This window comes from Saimiri boliviensis, chromosome 15 (assembly GCF_048565385.1).
Source record: "Saimiri boliviensis isolate mSaiBol1 chromosome 15, mSaiBol1.pri, whole genome shotgun sequence".
NCBI classification, from domain to species: Eukaryota; Metazoa; Chordata; class Mammalia; order Primates; family Cebidae; genus Saimiri; species Saimiri boliviensis.
This window is the reverse complement of record NC_133463.1, coordinates 72668384-72690226: the sequence shown is the minus strand read 5'-3', so window position 1 is coordinate 72690226 and position 21843 is coordinate 72668384. Positions and strand designations below refer to the sequence as shown.

Here is a 21843-nt window from a genome sequence, read left to right as displayed (position 1 = left end):
ACATCAAAAAAGAAAATTATAGGCCAATATCCCTGATCAACATTGATGCAAAAATCTTCAACAAAACACTAGCAAACCAAATTCGACAACACATTAAAAAGATCATTCATCATGACCAAATGGGATTTACCACAAGGATGCAAGGACAGTTCCATGTATGCAAATCAATATGATACATCACATCAACAGAATGGACAAAAAACAATTTATGTTCCAATTTATGTTGAAAAAGCATTTGATAAAATTTAACATCCCTTCATGATTAAAAAACCCTAAAACACTAGTATAGAAGGAACATACCTCAATACAATAAAAGTGTTATGTGACAGACCCACAGCCAGTTTCACAATGAATGGGAAAAAAACTGAAAGCCTTTCCTCTAAGATCTGGAACAAGTAAAAGACACGCACTTTCATCTCTGTTACTCAACATAGTACAAGGAGTCCTAGATAGAGCAATCAGACAATAAAGGGCATCCAAATAGGAAATGAAGCACTCAAATAATCCTCGTTTGCAGATGATATGATCTTATATTTGGAAAAACCTAAATACTCACCAAAAAACTATTAGAACTGATAAACAAATTCAGTAAAGTTACAAGATACAAAATCAACATTTAAAAATCAGTAGCATTTCTATATGCCAAGAGTGAACAATGTGAAAAGGAAATCAAGAAAGTAATCCCATTTATGATAGTTGCAAATACAATAAAAAAAAACCTCAGAATAAACTTAATCAAAGAAGTAAAACATCTCCACAATGAAAACTATAAAACAGTGGTGAAAAAAGTGGAAGAGGATACAAAAAAAACAGAGACATGTTCCATGTTCATGGACTGGAAGAATCAGTATTGTTAAAATGTCCACACTACCCAAAGCAATCTACAGATTCAATGCAATCTCTATTAAAATACCAATGACATTCTTCAGAGAAATAGAAAAAAATCCTAAAATTTACTTGGACCCACAAAAGACATAGAATAGCCAAAGCTATTCTAAGTTAAAAAAAAATGGTTAAATCACTTTACCTGATTTCAAATTATGCTACACAGCTATAGTAACCACAGCAGTGTGGTACGGGCATAACAACAGACACATGAATCAATAGAACAGAATAGAGAACCCAGAAATAAATCTATTCATCTACAGTGAACTCATTTTTGACAAAGGTATCAAGAACATATGTTGTGAAAAGGACAGTCTCTTCAATAAATGGTACTTGAAAAATCGGATATCCATATGAGGAAGAATGAAACTAGACCCCTATGTCTCACGATATATATAAAAAAAAAAATCAAAACGGATTAAAGACTGAAATCTAAGACCTCAAGCTAGGAAGCTACTACAAGAAAACATTGGGAAAACTCTCCAGGGCATTGGTCTGGGTAAAGATTTCTTGGTAATACACCACAAGCATAGGCAACCAAAACAAAAATGGACAAATGGGATCACATCCAGTGAAAAAGCTGATGTACAGCAAAGGAAACAATCCATAAAGTGAGGAAACAACCCACAAAACAGGAGAAAATATCTGCAGCCTATCCATCTGACAAGGGATTAATAACCAGAAGATATAAGGAACTCAAACAACTCTATAAGGAAAAAAATCCAATTATCTGATTTTAAAATAGGTGAAAGATCTGAATAGACATTTCTCAAAAAAAAAAAAAAAAAGACGTATAAATGGCAAACAAGCACATGAAAAGGTGCTCAGCATCATTAACCATCAGAGAAATGTAAATCAAACTTCAATGATATATCATTTCACACCAGTTAACATGGTTGGTATCCAAATAACAGGCAATAACAAGTGCTGGTGAGGATGTGGAGAAAAGCAAACCCTCATACATTGTTGATGGGAATGCAAATGAGCACAACCACTATGGAGAACAGTTTGGAGGTTCCTCAGAAAACTAAAACTAGGATTACCATATGAGCCAGCAATCCCACTGTTGGGTATATATCCAAAAGAAAGGAAGTCAGTATATCCAAGAGAATACTGCACTCCATTGTCTGTTACAGCACTGTTTACAATAGCTAAGATTTGGAAGCAACCTAAAAGTCCATCAACAGATGAATGGATAAAGCAAATGTGATACACACACACAATGAAGTACTATTGATCCACAAAAAACAATGAGATCCTGTTATTTGCAGCAACATAGATGGAACTGGAGATCATCATGTTAAGTGAAACAAGCCAGGCACAGAAAGACAAACTTCACATGTTCTCACTTATTTGGAGAAGCTAAAAATTAAAGGAATTAAACTATTGAGATAGAATTAAACTATTGGAATGATGGTTACCAGAGAGGCTGGCAAGGGTAGTGGGAGGCAGGGAAGAAGTGTCCATGCTTATTGGGTACAAAAATACAGTTTGATACACTGAATAAGATCTAGTATTTGATAGCACAACAGAGTGAGTACAATCAACAATAACTTATTGTACATTTTAAAATGACTAAAAGAATGTAATTAGATTGTTGGTAACACAAAGAAAGGATAAATGCTTGAGGTAATACCCTATATACCCGAATGTGATTATTACATATTTTATACCTATATCAAAATCTCATGTATCCCATAAATATATACACCTACTATGTACCCACAAAACTTCAAAATTAATTTAAAAGAAAATAAATCTCTCCCTGATATACTGACAATAGGGGAGACAAGGAATTGTTCATCTCTTTCTGAGATGCAAACCTCTACTAGAGTGCTATTATCTTCATGTAAGGCACTAACTAATTTATTCAAGAAATAGGCACTAAGTCCATGCCATGTGCCTGGCACTGTGCTTCTCTGTACTTACCAATAGAAACTTCAAAGCTGATGGGTTTATCTCCAATCTTCCGGTCAATCATGGTAGCTTCAAAAAATGCTCCAAAGAGTAAAAATTCCTCACATTTTTCTGGTACAATCTACAGAAAGAAAAATAAACTATTAGGCAGAACTGGCTTCGTTTTCTCTTGAGGAAGCTGATTTTGTGATGTTGGCCTCAGCCAGCATAATTTATAAACATTTGAGTCTCTGGTTCAGCCTCAAATGGCACAGCATTTCCCCCAAAATCAGACATGTATGAATCAGGATCTGCAAGCTACAGATCCACATTCAGTCATTCATCTAGAATGATGCAGTCTCAACCTTCTGAGCTTCTACCTTAAAATAAAACTACTTTTATTTTAACAAATAAACTTGGTGTGAGTATCTTTCTAACATGCTGCTGGTGAAACACAGGTTGGAATTACCTTTGGAGATTGGGGTTTTCGAAAACATAAAATCAAAGACAAGAAACAGAATTACAGGATAAAATCCTTAGATTTGAGCATAACTTTATGGTTTACACAAGGTTGTCAGATCATGTTATTTTTGTTCCTTCTAGCAATCTTAAGAGGTCAAAATTTGGATCATTCCCATTTAACAGATAAAGAAACTGAGGAAACTAAAGCTTGAGGTTGTCAAGTAACTTTCCCGAGTATTCTCACCACAGACCCAGTACTCTCTGAACTCAAACATGTATTCACCCAAGCATTAACGCTAACCAGAATCAAACTTCATTTCCCCAAATAAGCAAGCCTGGATAAAAAGAAACAGCAGATTAATCACGTGTACAAGCCACTGGCCAATCATGTGTATCCAGGGTGGGGTACATGCACTGTGGTTGCTGCTGTGAGGGGTACACAGTTCTCAGAATTACAGGTGCCTTCATATTAAAAAGGACCTTAGAGTTTATCCACTCCAACCTCCACATTTTACCTGAATAACCTGAAGCTCAGTGACACTATGCAGCTTCCCAAGGTCACACACAGCAAATTAGAGTCAGCCAGGACTCAAGGCCTGGTTTCCAACAAGGCTGCCTCTCAAGGAGCCCACAGTCTGGAAGACTAGACTATAACAAGTCACAAGACAGGAGTCATCATAAGGGAATACACAATTGTTTGCAAATAACTCTTATTGACAAGGAAAAGGCTAATGTTTTGGGGAGCAGATGTTGCTGGACCCACTGACACAGCTTTACATTTCTGAGCTAAGAGGCTGAGTCAACTGGAGCCATATATTCTGTGCTTCCTGGTTTTGCAATTAGATTTATTGATCTCTGCAGAAATGATCATAAGGACAATCTAAGGAAATAAAGCAACCATGACCCAGGTATCAAGAACTCCGCTGAGTCGAGAGTCCTAGACAGGTACCTCAGAGAACCAAAGGATCTCCATATCATTAGGTGAAGGATATCCCCTTCTTTCATACAGGAGCCACTATGGTGCCCACCTTCCTAGGAAATGCTCCCAGTGACCAGAAAATGTCGAACAGGATGATGTTCAGTGCTGGATCTTCGTCACTGAGCATACCCTCCACCTACCACTCTATCCACCAACTATGAACTAGCCTCCTATCTCACTTTCTGAGGCTGAGTTTACTCTCTGGGTGGAGGTTAACAAACACAGAGAGAAGCTAGGTGTGGTGGCACACGCCTGTAGTGTCAGTTACTCAGAAGGCTGTGGCAGGAGGATCGTTTGAGCCCAGGAGGTTGAGGTCAGCCTGAATAACATAGCAAGAACCTGTTGCTAAAAATAAAAACCACAAAACAAGGAACTACTAAGAGACCTGGAGGGAATGCAGGCCATGTAGCCCAGAGAGGAATTTCAGGATCCAGAGCCAGACAAACAAATGCTTCTTCAAATCTCAACCCTTCCACTCCCAGGCTGATTGACTTTAAGCAATTCATGTCTACTCTCTGGGTGTGATGTGTCTCACCTGTGAAATAACCACCATAATCGGGCTTTCAGGGAGGAGAGGGGGTGGAAATGACATCATTCATGTCAAGCACCTAGTAAAAAGCCTACACACATCACCATAAATGGCAGTCAAGGTAAGTCTTTCAGCAGGGCAGAACTGATGTCTTAATTCCACCCATCCTACAAAGTTTAACTCAAATGCTTTTCTATTCTGGAAGCACATTTTGGCTCCTCAAACTGGTAAAATTATGATACGTAATGTTTACTGACCTCTTACTATATGTCAGAGACGGTATTAAGAATTTTGCCTGCATTATCTCCTGTAATTCTCACAAGTACACCAGGAAAGAGGCATTTCTACTTTACTCACAGGTGATGACAGTGCAGTCCAGTGAGAGATTAAGATCTCTGTCCAAAATCATTGAGTATAACTAATATTTATTAACCACTATGTACCAGGCTCTGTTCTGAGCATTTTTGCCTATATTCATTTATCAGATCTTTAATAAGAGGCTAAGAAGCAGAGGTTATTCTTAGAAATAAGCATAAGGAGGTTAAATCATTTACTTAGATCCAAATGCAGGCAATGTTTTTCCAGAGGACAGGCAGTAACCATGGCATCATACTGCCACAATTTATATCCAGCTATGTAACTTGGGGGCTTGACATTTTAATAATTATACTTCACTCATTCCAGGACATACTAGCACTTCATCTGTACCTCCTTAAAGCACTTACCATTTTCTACTTCCTGTTACATTTATATTTCATACCTCTCCTTCTATATCATAAACTCCATGGAGTTAGGCTCTATTTTTATTCTTACCAATATCAAGGATGACATTTAAATAAGAAGCTACTCAGTTGTGTTCACAGAATTTTTAAATGAACCCATGTTTAGACTGGCTATGATCTGCAAAAATTTGGCACAAGGGAGGTAAGCTTTGAGGGTAGTAATGAGGGTGAGTTGACAAAGCCAGCATCATGGGATCTCTCGAGACTGTCCAAATGGGCAATAAAGGTGTGGCTGCAGCTGGGGAGACTGGAGCTTGAGGACCAGCTGAAAACAAGGATGCTGCAAGAAAGGGCATCATCATGTTGATGAGAGTGAGCCCTGAGCTGTTGAGGTGTGAGGAAGGTTGAAGTCCAGTGTGGTGGCTTTAAAATATATCCACAAATTATTTGCTAATATTCCCCTCAAAAAGCAAAGCCTAGGCCGGGCACGGTGGCTCAAGCCTGTAATCCCAGCACTTTGGGAGGCTGAGGTGGGTGGATCATGAGGTCAAGAGATCGAGACCATCCTGGTCAACATGGTGAAACCCCATCTCTACCAAAAATACAAAAAATTAGCTGGGCATGGTGGCACGTGCCTGTAATCCCAGCTACTCAGGAGGCTGAGGCAGGAGAATTGCCTGAACCCAGGAGGCGGAGGTTACGGTGAGCCGAGATCGCGCCATTGCACTCCAGCCTGGGTAACAAGAGCAAAACTCCATCTCAAAAAAAAAAAAAAAAAAAAAGCAAAGCCTAATTCTCCTCTCTTTGAGGATGGGCTGAACCAAATGATTCACTTCTAACAAAAAGAACATAGCAGACATGTTGCTGTGTGATTTCTGTGGCCAGGTCATGAAAGTTTCAGCCTTGCTCCCTCTTGAATCACCTGCTCTGGGGAAGGCCAGCTGCCATGTCACAGGATCCTTAAGCAGTCAGTAGGAGAATCCACAGAATGAGGATGAGGCCTCCTGCTGAAAGCCAACAAGGAATCAGAGCCTCCTGCCATTTGAAGGAGCCATCTTCATAGTGGATTCTCCAGCCACAGTCAAACCTTCAGATGATGATGACCCCTGTCAACACCTTGATGGAAACATCATGAGAGATCCTGAGGCAGAACCACTGAGCTATGCTATTCCCAAATTCCTCATCTACAGAGAAAATAAATCTTTGTTGTTTTAAGCTGCCAAGTTTTGAGATATGTTGTTATGCAGCCTTAGATAACTAACAAACCCAACAAGATACTGGTCACAAATTAGAAGCCAAGATGAAGAGAGAGGGAGGGGAAGTAAGGGTTATATAGTGCATGAATCTTGCCTCTCTCCTATTACCTACTGTGTAACAGCCAAGATACATCCCCACAGCCTGTAGATAAATGTACTTTCTACCCCACATAAGTTCCCAACCTCTCTTCCTTTCTGACTGAATCTACTTCAAGTTTCTTTAGCAAAATATCTTAAAGATATTTTGACTTGGATTAAGAAAATTTTTTTTTATTGTACTCTAGGTTCTGGGGTACATGTGCAGATCATGCAGGATTGTTGCATAGGTGCATACATGGCAATGTGTTTTGCTGCAACCAATGAGAACAAACATACAATGTACCAGAATCTCTGGGACACACTTAAAGCAGTGTCTATAGGGAAATTTGTAGCAATAAATGCCCACCAGAGAAGCAAGGAAAGATCTAAAATTGACAGCCTATCATCAAAATTGAAAGAGCTAGAGGAGCAAGATCAAAAAAACTCAAAAGCTAGCAGAAGACAAAAAATAACTAAGATCAGAGCAGAACTGAGGAGACAGAGACACACACAAAAAAATCCTTCAAAAAAAAATCAATAAATCCAGGAGCTGGTTTTTTTTTTTTTAAAGATCAACAAAATAGACAGACCACTAGCCAGATTAATAGAAAAGAAAAGGGAGAAGAATCAAATAGATGCAATAAAAAATGATAAAGGGGATAGCACCACTGACTCCACAAATACAAACTACAACCAGAGATTACTACAAACAACTCTATTCACATAAACCAGTTAACCTGGAAGAAATGGATAAATTCCTGGACACTTACACACTCTCAAGCCTAAACAAGGAAGAAGTTGAAACTTTGAACAGACCAATAACAAGGGCTGAAGTTGAGGCAGAAATTAATAGACTACCCACCAAAAAAAGTTCAGGTCCAGACAGGTTCACAGCTGAATTCTTTTTTTTTTTTTTTCCTTTTTTTTTTTTTTTTGAACGGAGTTTCACTCTTGTTACTCAGGCTGGAGTGCAATGGCGCGATCTCGGCTCACCGCAACCTCCGCCTCCTGGGTTCAGGCAATTCTCCTGCCTCAGCCTCCTGAGTAGCTGGGATTACAGGCATGCACCACCATGCCCAGCTAATGTTTTGTATTTTTAGTAGAGATGGGGTTTCACCATGTTAACTGGGATGGTCTCGATCTCTTGCCCTTGTGATCCACCCGCCTCAGCCTCCCAAAGTGCTGGGATTACAGGCTTGAGCCACCGCGCCTGGCACAGCTGAATTCTATGAGACATACAAAGAGGAGCTGGTACCATTCTTTCTGAATCTATTCCAAACAATACAAAAAGAGGGAATCCTTCCCAAATCATTTTATGAGACCAACATCATCCTGATACCAAAACCCGGTAAAGACTCAACAAAAAAAGAAAATTTGGGCCAATATCCATGATGAACATAGATGAACAAAAATCTTCAATAAAATACTGGCAAACCAATTACAACAGCACATCAAAAAGCTTATCCATCACAATCAAGCAGGTTTCATTCCGGGGATACAAGACTGGTTCAACATACGCAAGTCTATAAATGTAATCCACCACATAAACAGAACCAAAGACAAAAACCACATGATTGTCTCATAGCTGCAGAGAAGGCCTTCGACAAAATGCAACAGCCCTTTATGCTAAAAACTTTCAATAAACTAGGTATCAAAGGAACATATCTCAAAATAATAGAATCTATTTATGACAAACCTACAGCCAATATCATACTGAATGGGCAAAAACTGAAAGCATTCCCTTTGAAATCTGGCACTAGACAAGGATGCCCTCTCTCTGTCACCACTCCTATTCAATATAGTATTGGAAGTTGTAGCCAGAGCAATTAGGCAAGAAAAAACAAACAAACAACAACAACAAAAAAAACAGTATTCAATCAGGAAAAGAGGAAGTCAAAGTGTCTATTTGCAAGAAAATATTTTTCTAGCCTCTTTCTACTTGGCAGTCCTTGTTTAGAAAAGAATAGACAGCTTCAACCCACAGCAGGAAAGATGACCACAGGGGTAGATGGAGATATCAGCATAGGTAGCTACTAAGCTACCCACAACTTCTGGTGAAGTTCAAAGTTAAGTCTCCAAAGCTGGCACATATTCTCAAGAAACACCCCTACACACAGTCCCATGCAGATAACATGAGTTCTAACCACAACAAACTGACACCCACGTTTTCAGATAATATTTCCCAATACAGTACATTAGTTTAGAGAAGAGAACTACAGAGGTCCACACAATTTCCAAAGTCACAAACAGATTGGAAAGCTCTGAATAGCTGCTTCCTGGTGGTGGGAGAAAACCATAGCGACACTGACGACAGCAAGAAAAATGCATTGCCTGCTTCCTGTGTATGTGCCAAGAACTCTGCTAACCATTTTACATGCATTTCCTCATTTAACCCCCAGAAGATGGCTATGGCAGGGTAACTGTTAACTATCTCATTTTGTTGATGGGTAAACTAAAACACAGAGAGGTGTTAGTATCGAAGCCATTAACTACAACCCATCCCCACTGCGCCCCCACCCCCCCGCCACTGAGAGATTTCCAGCCCTGTACTCCAACCACTCCCCTACACGGTTTCTGAAGATTTATTAGATTCCCAGCAACAACAACAAATGCCTCTTCCAAGGCTAAGGTGACCTGCGGCTATACTTCTTTGGATTGTCCAGCCTCTCCTAGAAATGGACAGCTCTAGGATTTTGATCATCACCTCCCTTCCCTACCCAAAATTATTGCCTAGTTGACCTGAGAAGCACACTTTCAGAGGCAGACTTAGCCAGGCTGGGAGCTGGAATCTACCTACCTTCACTACTGACAAAACGTGAAGCTCTTTCATTTGCTTAACTACAAGTTACCATTGGTAAACTAAACAGTAGAGAGAATATTCACCATTTGTATTCCTCTTAGAGTCTCAGATCTCTTTCCCGTAAGACAGAACCGGACTGGGAAAGTGCCCAGGTGCTTCATGATGAGTAATAAGCTTTCCCTAAAGTAGTGATTTTCCCCACAGTGTTAGGGTAGGGGAGTAGGTTTCTCAACTTCTTATACTCCAGCATGTCACCTACTCTTCCTCCTCTTCATTCCGCATCCAAAATTCTCTCCCATCCAGAGCTTACTCTAAGCTAACGCAACTAAACAAAATGAGGCCACAGATAGAGTTTAATCAATCCTGTATCACCCACTCCCACCAACTCCTGCATAGCACTTTTATTTCTCCTCACTTGGGTTTCCATGGGAATTATATTTGGGGGGGTAGGGGGTTCGAAGGAATGTATCACAGGCAGATGTCTGTGAAGTGTGCAAAAGGGGGCAGAGGATCAGCCTCAGAACACAGGGCTGGACCAACACCAATTTTTCAGGGGGAATAAGACATATGCCCACAACAGCTTCAGGAACCCGTGGCAGGGGCAGTCACTGCTCTGGTTCACCTCACTGGTAAAGTACCATAAAACGGTGCCCAGACCTACCTCTGGGGGGACAGCGAAGGGTTCCACCTCCACCTCAGTTGAGTTCGTTTTGTTTGAAGCCTGTTGGGATTTTCCATCATCAGTTTTGTCAGCTTTGTCTCTACCTTTGGAAGATTTGGAGTCTTTGTCCTTGGAAGGCAACTTGAACTCCTTCAGGGCCTTGGAAAATTTAGATTCCTGTGCCCCTCCTGAGAGGATTTCCACAGCAATTTCTACCAAGATTCTGCCCCTGAATGACACGCCTTCCCCAAAGCCTTCATTCAGTTCCTGGTAGTCATCCATCAGACTGTGGTTCCTGGGCGAGCCATACAGGTTAATCCAGGCAGGCCCAAAGGTGGGCAGAAAGCCTAGAGAGACACCAGGCTTTAGTTCTCTCATTATGTTTGTTACGTGTTTGCTTTATAAAAGTTGCACAAATTCATTTCAAAATGTAGAACATACAAGAAAATCAAAAAATATTTACAGGATATCCCATCACCGAAAGACCACTACGATTGCCATCTTGCCTTCTAGTCTTTTTATATTTCCTTCTAGTCTTTTTTGCATTCACGTTTACACTTGTTCACAGTTGTACTAATACCATAAATGCCCATCTGTATTCTGTTCTGTTCATTTACTCTTTGAATGTTTGATTCCTCCATGCTCTCCAGTAGGCTCTATGTTTAGCATCTAGCAGGGTACAGGGTACACGTGCCAGGTATCAGGCTAGACGCTAAACAGAGCCTGTTGGAGAACAAAGCAGGTGTCAACATTAAACAAATAAATATTTACAGTGCAAACACTACGGAGGAAACGCACTTTGTGCTGCAAGAACAACTAAGAGGCTGATGTAGCATGGAGGGAAGTTAGCCAGGCAGAGAAGAGAGTGTGTGTGTTCTGGCTAGAGGGAGCAGCATGTGCCAGTTAGAAAGGAGCTTGGAGATACAGATGAACTGTGTGGGAGAGTTTGGAGAGGTGGGTGGGTCATGGGGCCTTGATTAAAATTTTGGTCTTTATCCTAAAGGCTAAGGAAATGTTTTAAGGGGATTTAAGCAAAGATGCGACATAATCATATCTCTTAAGATCACTCTGGCTGTTACATGAAGGGTTAGAAGAATGAATATGTGCTAACTGGTTTGAGGACCACTTTGTCATCAAAACTGAAGACCAGCATCTTGAACTAGGGCGAAGGTAGTGGAGACTGACATAAGTAAATATTTCAAGATATGTCCTGAACATAGAATCGAAAAGACCTGGGGATTTGAACTCACTGCTGATATAAGTGTTTTCCCTTCTTAATACATAGTAACTGAGAAAATGCAGTGTCTATGGGAACATCTGGCAATATCTCAATGACAGGCAGTACAGCCTGGTGGCTCTGAGGCCTGAGTTCAAATCTCAGCTCTGTTATGTTTAAGCTAAATGAACTTGGGCAGTTTTTTTTAACTTCCCCGTGCTTCAGTTTTCTCACCTCTAAAAGGGAGATGCTAGTAGTACTTGTCTCATCTATCAAATTAAAAGAAACTATCAATTGAGTGCTTTACACAGGCCCCTAGGAAGTGCTAAGAATATAGGCTATTATGAAAAAGCAAATATATCATAATCTGCCTAACGATCCCCCACTGTTGACAATTAGATGTTTCTGTATGTTTTACTATTATCAGTAGTTTTATGCCTATGCATTCCCTATCCCCTACTCCCACAGACTGGATTCTAGCCCTCCTGTGAGTAGACTTAGAGAAGTAAGAACATTGTATTTAAATGGATAGAAAGATTTTATAGTCATGATGTCTATATTTTAAACCAATGATATTTAAAACCACTTTCAGAATGCCATCAAGATGCTCCTAAAAGGTTGTAAATAAAACATGTTTACATCTACTTGAGAAATTGTGTAGAGGGGCTAAGTGTCCTTTCTGCATAAAGCAATCTTGTGGCAAACACTTCTATAATGTAAAGATTTAGACAAAAGTATTTATGGAGTTCTCTCTATGGTATCTGTTAGGGACATAAAAATGTGTAAATCTTGTTGTCTGCTCTTGACACACCTTTAGTCTAATAGAGGAAAAAATTAAAATCATTACATTAACTTCATATACAGATATGTGATATATTAGTAATATATTATACATGTATATATTTGCTTGTACATATATATGTGTGATTATATGTATAGTATAGATATACATACATATGTATGTATCCAAAAAAAGTGAATTTGTATACATTTGTAGCACAGAGGAAGATTGCCTGGGGATTTAAAGAAGGAAGGGTTTATTGGGCTTTTTAGAGAATTATCATCTACTAATTTGGGTTTTGCAAATAAAAAGCCATATACCGAGTTGAAATTCTTCTACCTGACCTCCGCCTGGCTGGCTCAGTGGATTAGCAGGGGCTCTCAGCTCTCTCCTTGGCTCACAGTGTGCACAGTCAGTGCACCTCCCTGCTGTTCCCTCACTCTCATGCTCCCATCAGTGGGTTGAAGACACAACTTTTGTTGGTACCATTTATCTTGTGGGTCATACTAACATATGTAGTATGCCATATTTTGACCCATAGATCTTAGTTTACCAATGTCTGATTTACTCTAAACGTCTCATTTTTCCATTATGGGAAGACTGACTTCCTCAAGGATACATAGCAGTGTTTGTGGAAGACCTGGGCCCAGGAACAAACCTCCTGGCTCCCAGAGCCTGACTTCTTCCACTGCCCTGAACCAAGTCAAACCACAGACCCTACAATAGCATGGAAACTGCCTAATACATGGAAGGCGCTCTAACCCAGGGTCCCCTAAACCCCCAGGGCCATGGGTCAGTACCCGTCCTGTTATGAATTGGGCTGCAAAGCAAGAGGTGAGCAGCAGGTGAGTGAGCATTACCACCTGAGTTCCACCTGTCAGATCAGCAGTGCAAACAGATTCTCACAGGAGTGCAAACCATATTGTGAACTGCACATATGAGGGATCTAAGTTGCATGCTCCTTATGAGGAGGCTCCTGATGCCTGATGCTCTGAAGTGGACCAGTTTCATTCCAAAACCACCCCCTACCCATCCATGGAGAAGCAGTCTTCCACAAAACTGGTCCCTGGTGCCAAATAGGCTGGGGACTACTGCTCTCACCCATGCCTTTTAAAGATGAGGGCTCTAAAGCAATTATTTTGAGATATTTTCAAGTCAGATGGGTGGGACTTTACCTTTGTCTCCATCCTGTTCATTGGAGATTTTCTTCAGGTCAATGAAATGGGTTGCCAGTGCTACATCATTCATGCTGCCTTCATCCCACACCTGGATTTTCACCCTCCGACACAAGGGAGGGAACATTTCCTTGAAGATCACCTGTTCATGCCACACAGGATCAGCACAGTTCTTTTGCACTGTGGTTCTCCCCTAAAAACACACCCAGGAGGACATGAGTCATGGAAGGGAGTGACTGACTACAGAAAACTCTTCAAGTCAGTTGGAAATACAAGGCGAGTTGTCAAAGATAATGAGCCTGTGTCTGACACCCATGAAAATCAGTTACACTCAGCAAACATGACTGATGACCTGCTCTGTGCTGGACACTGTGCCAGGATCTGGGACAAAGGCAAGTCGCAGCCCTGCCCTCAGGGAGTTCTAATCAGCATATCGGGGTTGGGGTGAAACTAACACCCATATTACAAATAGGAGTTTTGTGCATCCCCAGGAATGCAATGGATGTCGTTAGACCATGAGGCTCATGTTTTGTAGAAGTATGACCTTATGTGAATCATTTTTCCAGTCTGGACCTCAGTTTCCTTGTCATAAAATGGAGGTGATATCTTATATGATCTCTCAGCCCAAGTCAAAAACACTTCAGCGTTCACCCCTGCCAAGGGGAGACAATCAGGGTAGGTCTGTATTTTAATGGCAGAGACAACATGTGTGTCAGTTGAAGCTTCAAAATCCAGCCAACTGGGGTTAATCTCTGCCCACGTACCCAGGCCTTGACACTTCCAGTGGCTCCTGAGCAGGAAAGAGCAATGTCCAGGCTTATGTAGGCCAAGGACTATCTGGGGGAGATTGTGGAACAGGTCAGGAGGTGGGAGGAAATTCCACAGGACCTGGGGACTGAAGAAACAGCTCAGAGAAGTAGCTGGGGGTGAGGAAGGATGCCTGTCTGCCTGGATCCTAAACCACAATCCACCCATAGATCCTTTCCATTTTCTCCAATGAAGAGTGAATGGGTAACCCTCCCCCATTTCCCTGCCATATCCCGTTGCCCCCCCTCCTTTTTTTTAAAGACAGAGTCTTGCTCTTTCGCCTAGGCTGGAGTGCAGTGGTACAATCTCTCCTAGCTGCAACCTCTGCCTCTCAAGTTCAAACAATTCTTATGCCTTAGCCACCCAGTAGCTAGGATTACAGGCATGCACCACCACACCCAGGTAATTTTTTTTGTGTTTTTAGTTGAGACAGGGTTTCGCCATGTTGGCCAGGCTGGTCTTGAGCTCCTGTCCTCAAATGCTTCAGCTACCTCAGCCTCCCAAAGTGCTGGGATTACAGGCATGAGCCACCGTGCCTGGCTCCACTGCCTTTTTGTGACAAGCTTTTGCTTTCAAGGCACTTCCTAATTTTTATTTAATTTGATTTGATTAAACGTATCTTGGATAGAGAGCAGGGCCCTGGCCCAGGCCTGCCAGTATTGGTAACAATGATTCCTCACCGTCTGCCCAGCAAAGGACACCTCCACGAAGGGATCCACCAGGTCCTTACTGTCGCCCACAAAGGCCTTGGTGACGTTTGCCATGATGCTCGAGTTCATTTTGGGCAAACCTTCTGCTTTGTAGAGTCTCACATAGAATCTGGCCCAAGGTCTCTCTGATGGGAATCCATCGGGGATCAAAAGATTCCTTAGAGGGGACAAAAATAAATGAAAATCCTCTCTCAATTGAAGAAACAGAGAAAAGGCAAGAGAAATTTTGGAGGAAGAAAGATAGATCCCGACATAATATAAAAATCTGAAGAGTAAGATTCATTGCTGAAACAAGTTTTCTTTCTAGCGTAAATGACAGAAAAGGGTATAAATACAGTGAATGCAAACTCATTCAGGTCCTGGGATGATAGGATAAATACTGTCTCCCACTTTGAACCTTAGAAGAGGTTCTTCTAAGATGTCTTCCCACATCACAAACTCATGACTGAAATTATAATTCCTTCAAAGAAAATTCAGCTACATTAAGAAAAATTAGATAAGCTTAGGAATATCTTATCCATTATGGGTTATAGGAAGACAGGCCGTTCTTGACCTAGAACCTGACCTCCCGAAGGAGAGTCACACTTTAATAAGACACATCTTGGCATCTGATAGAGCAGAATCCCAGGTGGCCAAGCTGAGAACAAGCACGGTTCTCATGTACCCATAAGAAAAGGGGAGAGGGGGCCGGGTGCGGTGGCTCAAGCCTGTAATCCCAGCACTTTGGGAGGCCGAGGCGGGTGGATCACGAGGTCAAGAGATCGAGACCATTCTGGTCAACATGGTGAAACCCCGTCTCTACTAAAAATACAAAAATTAGCTGGGCATGGTGGTGCGTGCCTGTAGTCCCAGCTACTCGGGAGCCTGAGGCAGGAGAATTGCTGGAACCCAGGAGGCGGAGGTTGTGGGGAGCCAACATCACGCCATTGCACTCCAGCCTGGGTAATAAGAGCGAAACTCCAGCTCAAAAAAAAAAAAAAAAAAAAAAAGAAAGAAAGAAAGAAAAGAAAAGAAAAGGGGAGAGGGAAGAGAAAGAGACTACAATTGAACATATCATTTCTATGCACAGCCCTGAATGGACCTGTCTCACTTTTCTATTTGCTCCTCGGCGTCAGAAGTTTTCGGGTTGGTCTTCAAGACGTCGCCTTTCCCCATCACGCTGATGTCACATTTCAGGTACCCCTTGGTGCCCGTCCTGATGTCGCCAGGGTCTGTGAGCAGGGCCCACTTGTCGCAGAACTGATGACCTGTGAGAGCACCCCAATAGCTCACATCCTTCAGCCTTCACAAATGGGCCCAGCAACCCCACTCCTGTCTCTCCCATGCGCCAAGGCCTCCCGGGCTCTCCTCACTCTGTTGCTCTGGGTGGTAAAACACTTCAGCTATTTCCAAACCTCACGTGCCTGCCTTCTTCCTTTTCCTCCTCTCCCTTTGCTTCCCACCAGTTCTCCACTTTTTCTGTCAATTTACCATAGATACTTAGGAAGCCACTGACCTAGTGGAAATCACTGAGACAAGGTTCCAGCTTTGATGGGAAGGAGGACATTCATGAAGTGTAGAAGTCACACACATATTATGTACCCACGGGATGTAAATGTGGCTCCTAGATCTTTTTGTTTGGCCTCATTCTCAGTAAAAACTTCCAAGATGGCTTACATAATCTAGACTTCTAGCTTATCTTTAAAAATGGTTAGTTCTGGCAATACTGGCTTCACATTTCTTTTCTTTTCTTTTTTTTTTTTTTTTTTGAGATGGCGTCTCGCTGTAATGCCCAGGCTGAAGTGCAATGACGTGATCTTGGTTCACTGCAACCTGTTCCTCCTGTGTTCAAGCCATTCTCCTGCCTCAGCTTTCCAAGTATTTGGGACTACAGGCATGCACCACTATGCCCAGCTAATTTTTGTATTTTTAGTAGGGACGGGATTTCACCATATTGGTCAGGCTGGTCTCGAACTCCTGACCTCAAGTGATCTGCCCGCCTTGGCCTCCCAAAGTGCTAGGATTACAGGCGTGAGCCACTGTGCCTGGCCACTGGCTTCACATTTCTACATGACAGAAAATATCAAAGGCGCTGAGTATCCACAGTCCTTGTATATGGAGCACAAGCCCTCGTCTCCTTTCCCACAGACTCCATCATTCTTTATGCCTCACACCCGGGCTGCTGCACACAGCTCACTGTCTGGCCCCTGCAGTCATGGGAGTTGGAGTCCCTGTTGAAGATAAGCGGCCTTTCATAAGAAGATCTGTGCTGTCTCTGTTACTTATTTGCTCTTGACCTTGAATAAATTACCTAGCTTCTCTGAGTTTTTCTTTCCTACAATCAGGGATAATAATAGTTAATAGCAAATCCTTATAAAAATGCTGTAGTCATTATTATGTGTGAGACTCTTTACTAAGCACTTTGTCTGCATTAACTTACTCAATCCTCCAACAAACCTATGAAGGAAGTAGTATGTTATCCTCATTTCTACAGATGAGGAAACTGAGGCCTAAAGAAGTTAAGTCATTCGCCCAAGGTTGCGCAAGTAGGAAATAGAGTGGGATTTGAACCCAGCCAATCTGACTCCAGAGTCTGTATTCTTAGCTCCTATTCTATTACTTCTCCTGTCCATATCTCAATTGAACAGAATTTGTGTGAGAAAAAACAAACTCCCCAGAAGTAGACATGTAAAATAATTTTATCATTAGACTGTAAAATATTTGAGGGCAAGAGTCAGGTTTCATTCAAGTTTGTATAACTGGTGCTCAGTATTACTCAATGAATGCGATGACCTCCAGGTTGCAAAGGTAAGTGAACGAATGCGATGACCTCCAGGTGCTGTAAACCAAAGACAAGTAAGAGAGAGATGGGCGGTGGCTCACGCCTGTAATCCCAGCACTTTGGGAGGCCGAGGCGGGTGGATCACGAGGTCAAGAGATCGAGACCATCCTGGTCAATATGGTGAAACCCCGTCCCTACTAAAAACACAAAAAATTAGCTGGGCATGGTGGTGTGTGCCTGTAATCCCAGCTACTCAGGAGGCTGAGGCAGGAGAATTGCCTGAGCCCAGGAGGCGGAGGTTGCGGTGAGCCGAGATCGTGCCATTGCACTCCAGCCTGGGTAACAAGAGCGAAACTCCGTCTCAAAAAAAAAAAAGAGAGAGAGAGAGATGGGGAGGTGATGCTTTCTTACCAGGTTGGTTGTACACGGTCCCCAGATCTACTTTGAAAGAGCCAATCAGTACGCTTCCTATCAGCTTGTGGTGAAAAACCTAGGGAGAGATGGAGCAGAAAGTATGGCAGCTTTCCTTGAGGATTAAGAGGACTTTTGTTCCCACAGCAGTATTTAATACCCCCTATAGAAAGTTATGAGAAAAGGAAAATACTTTGTTTTCTTCAAAAGCTATGTATTGATACTTTCTTGAAAATGGAACTTTTGCTTAGATGACTTAAAAAAAAAAGAGTCCTGCCAGGCGCGGTGGCTCAAGCCTGTAATCCCAGCACTTTGGGAGGCCGAGGCGGGTGGATCACGAGGTCGAGAGATTGAGACCATCCTGGTCAACATGGTTGACCGTCTCTACTAAAAGTGCAAAAAATTAGCTGGGCATGGTGGCACGTGCCTGTAATCCCAGTTACTCAGGAGGCTGAGGCAGAATTGCCTGAACCCAGGAGGCGGAGGTTGCGGTGAGCCGAGATCGAGCCATTGCACTCCAGCCTGGGTAACAAGGGCGAAACTCCGTCTCAAAAAAAAAAAAAAAAAGAGTCCTTAACCCTTGTCTAGCTTTGATCCTGTATGGAGCACAGTGGAGTTTGGCCATCAAACCACAAGGCTGTAAAGTACCTCCAGAAGCCTCTCACCTTCACCTCTTGTTTTTGCAGGATTTGAGCTCTTCCTCCATAGAAGGACACCTGACAACTCAGTGCCTGCATGTTCCTTTAACCAAAATGAACCAGAGTACAGCTCACCCTTCAATACCCATCTCTTCCTGTTGAAACTTTCCTTATCTTTCAATACCTAGAACATATGTCACCTCCACCATGCAGCCCTCCTTGATCCCCCAAACCGGAAGTGTTTTTCTCCCCCAAACTCCTACAACTGCTCACAACTTTCTTAGAGAACTCATCACCTATTGCTTTTCATTTTAGGCTTGAACAACAGTGAGAACAAAGGAGGTGATCACCCTCAATATTCTGTCTGATCAGGGCCAGCAGAGGAACTGGCTTGATTACAGCAGCCCATTTTCATGCTAATGCTCTCAAGATGAGAAGTTCTAAAGGAAGGTGCAGAGCTGGTTGAAAAGCCACAACATATGAGAAACTGCTAAAGAACCAGGAAAGAAATTCAACCTTTCACCCATAAAAGAGAAAATTGGCAGGTGTGGGAAAATGGCAGTGGCAACAGAAGTATCTTTAAACCATGTTAACACTGTCATGCAGGAGACAGAGTAGGGTCCCCTCTACGGTTCCCAAGTAACAGGATGAGAGATTTCCACTCAATATAAGAACAATGTCTATAACTGTCAGAACTTCCCAGCAATGAAATGAGCTTTCCTAGAGGTAGTGACCTCCCTATCACTGGAAAAAAATTGAGTTATGCCCCAAGAACTCCAAGTAGCAGAGGAAGTGGATAAGGATTCTTGCACCAGTTGGAAGTTATACGAGATATCCTCTGAGCTTCCTTCTAACTATAAAATCCTATAAGTTCCTTAACTCACGACAGTTTCCTCCTGCCTTTCACCCATCATGTGGCCTTGTTCACAACAGATATTCAAGGAACATTCAGTGAATTAATGAATGATTGACTAATTGAACGACAGATGAACGGAAGGCTTTTGCAGCTTCTAAACAGCTCCTTTTTGCTGAAGCAACAAGAAATTCAGTTGATCTGAAGAAATGACAGCCCTCCTCATTTCTCTATCCACTCTCTCTCTCCCTAACCTAAACTTTCCACAGGTGTCAGAGAACCGAGGTGAAATACAGGCAACCTGGCTCAATGCTCAACTCCAAAATCCACCATGCTTGCAGCTGCTCATGTGTCTTCCCAAAGGCCTGAGGAAGAACAGAAGCCAGTCTCAAGTTCTCTTCTCAGGTTGAGAGTCCCTGTGGGCAAGATTGGATACAAGAGCCCCAAACAAATCTTTAAATAACACAGGATGCCTCTTAAAGTCATCCATCCAGTGGCCGAATACCAGGTAACCCTGGTGTGCTCAAGCATTGAATCACCAAGACTCTGGGGATGTCTCACATTCAGAGTACTGAGAGCCCTGCATGCCTTGGCCACCATGAAAAGAAGACTGTCTTAGGCACCACCAGAGCGTGTTACAGGCTGGCTGTCCCAATAGCATCTGCTCACAGCACTCCCCCACGTCTTATCCCATCTTGAATATATTCTGGGCACATGGACTTTCAGTTTATGAACTAACAGAAAAGTTGTATTAAACGTTCTTCTCTCTCGCGTGCCTGTAATCCCAGCTACTCAGGAGGCTGAGGCAGGAGAATTGCCTGAACCCAGGAGGCGGAGGTTGCAGTGAGCCAAGATCGCGCCATTGCACTCCAGCCTGGGTAACAAGAGCGAAACTCCGTCTCAAAAAAAAAAAAAAAAAAAAAAAAAAAAAAAAAAAAAAAAAAAAAAAAAAACGTTCTTCTCTCAAGGGAAGATTTTATTTTAAAATCTTTTGTCTCTCTAAGAGTCTTTCAGGGCCACCAAAATCTCTTCTTCCATGTTAGAGGAACAGATATAGGCAATAGTAGCTTCAATTCTTTGTCTAAAAGTCCACATGTCCCACAAACAGTCCTGACCCTAGTCTATAGCACAGTATAAAAATCTAGTGATTAACTGCTTATCAGACAGTCCTAAGCAGCATCCTATGGAGCTGATTCCACAAACAGGTGGCTGCCTGAGTGACGGAACAAAGTCCTGGGGATTGTCGCAGGTCCTGAAATATCCCCTGTACTTGTCATCATGCCTGAAATTCAAACCTTAAGACTGTTTGGCTCTCAGTGACTTCTCATTCTTCAAGAGTCACATTCTTCAAGTCTCCCGGGAAGGGTAATGTCATAATTCCACTATTACCTAAGCCATAATGCAGGACTTTGCTGACAGTCAGCTGCGGTTAAAAGGAACATATTTTACATATCTGTTTAGATATTATATGGAGTCAGTGATAAAGACAGGGAAGGAAATCTTCAAATCAAGTTTTGTCATCCTTGCAATTCTGATTAGAGCTGGTATGACTGTAGAGGAAATCATTCCCTTGTTCTCCAGACTTCCTGTGCTGACATATGAAGTAGGAACTGTGTCCTTTCAGAACTGTTTGGAAGAGAGAAACTTACTCTCCAGCTCTCCTTCCCCACCTTGGGAGAAGCCACGGTGATCTCTCAGACTGGTAAGATAGATGCAGTCTGTCATTCACCAGTCTCTGTCCTTTTGCTGAATGGTGCGAAGTTTGTAACAATCCCATTTGGCCTGACTTCTCTCTCATTTGAACCAGTCTGGCTTCAACATGGGCGCTTCCCCTTCCCATTCCTGTCCTCCATGTGGTGAGCAAACTTGGACTGGGCCCTTAGAACAGGAAGCATTGTCTCTGCATGTCCCCTGGCAGGGCTGAGGATGGGCCTGTGCAGCTAAGACAACTTCCCCAAGGGCAGTTTCTGAGGTCTACACTCAGAGGCAACTTTTGAAAATCCCAATGGCCTCCACTTAGTCCAAATCCTCTGATCCAGCATTACCATTAATGACACTGACATTTTTCCCCCTGATTCTTGTTCCTATTTATTTATTACCCAACTAGGAGGGCAAGGAGATGTAACTAATGATCATTCGTGAAGATGTCAGCCCAAGAGAGAAACATGAACATTTGCTTGATTAAAAGAAACCAACTAAAACTGGCAATGCATTAAGATGTCA

The 21843-nt window shown here is 42.2% G+C and overlaps 1 protein-coding gene across 4 annotated transcripts in view; it reads right to left on the bottom strand.

Annotated features, from left to right (window-relative positions):
* The window catches only part of FER1L6 (fer-1 like family member 6), a 216575-nt gene that overhangs the window by 137838 nt on the left and 56894 nt on the right, over positions 1-21843 (bottom strand). For all 4 annotated transcript variants that reach the window (XM_074387107.1, XM_074387108.1, XM_074387109.1 and 1 more), the window contains 6 exons: positions 18130-18208; positions 16048-16204; positions 14928-15114; positions 13441-13633; positions 10269-10615; positions 2815-2923 (listed from right to left, as the gene is read on the bottom strand). In XM_074387107.1, coding sequence (XP_074243208.1) covers positions 2815-2923; positions 10269-10615; positions 13441-13633; positions 14928-15114; positions 16048-16204; positions 18130-18208 — 1072 coding nt within the window. The remainder of the gene's footprint in view (positions 1-2814; positions 2924-10268; positions 10616-13440; positions 13634-14927; positions 15115-16047; positions 16205-18129; positions 18209-21843) is intronic.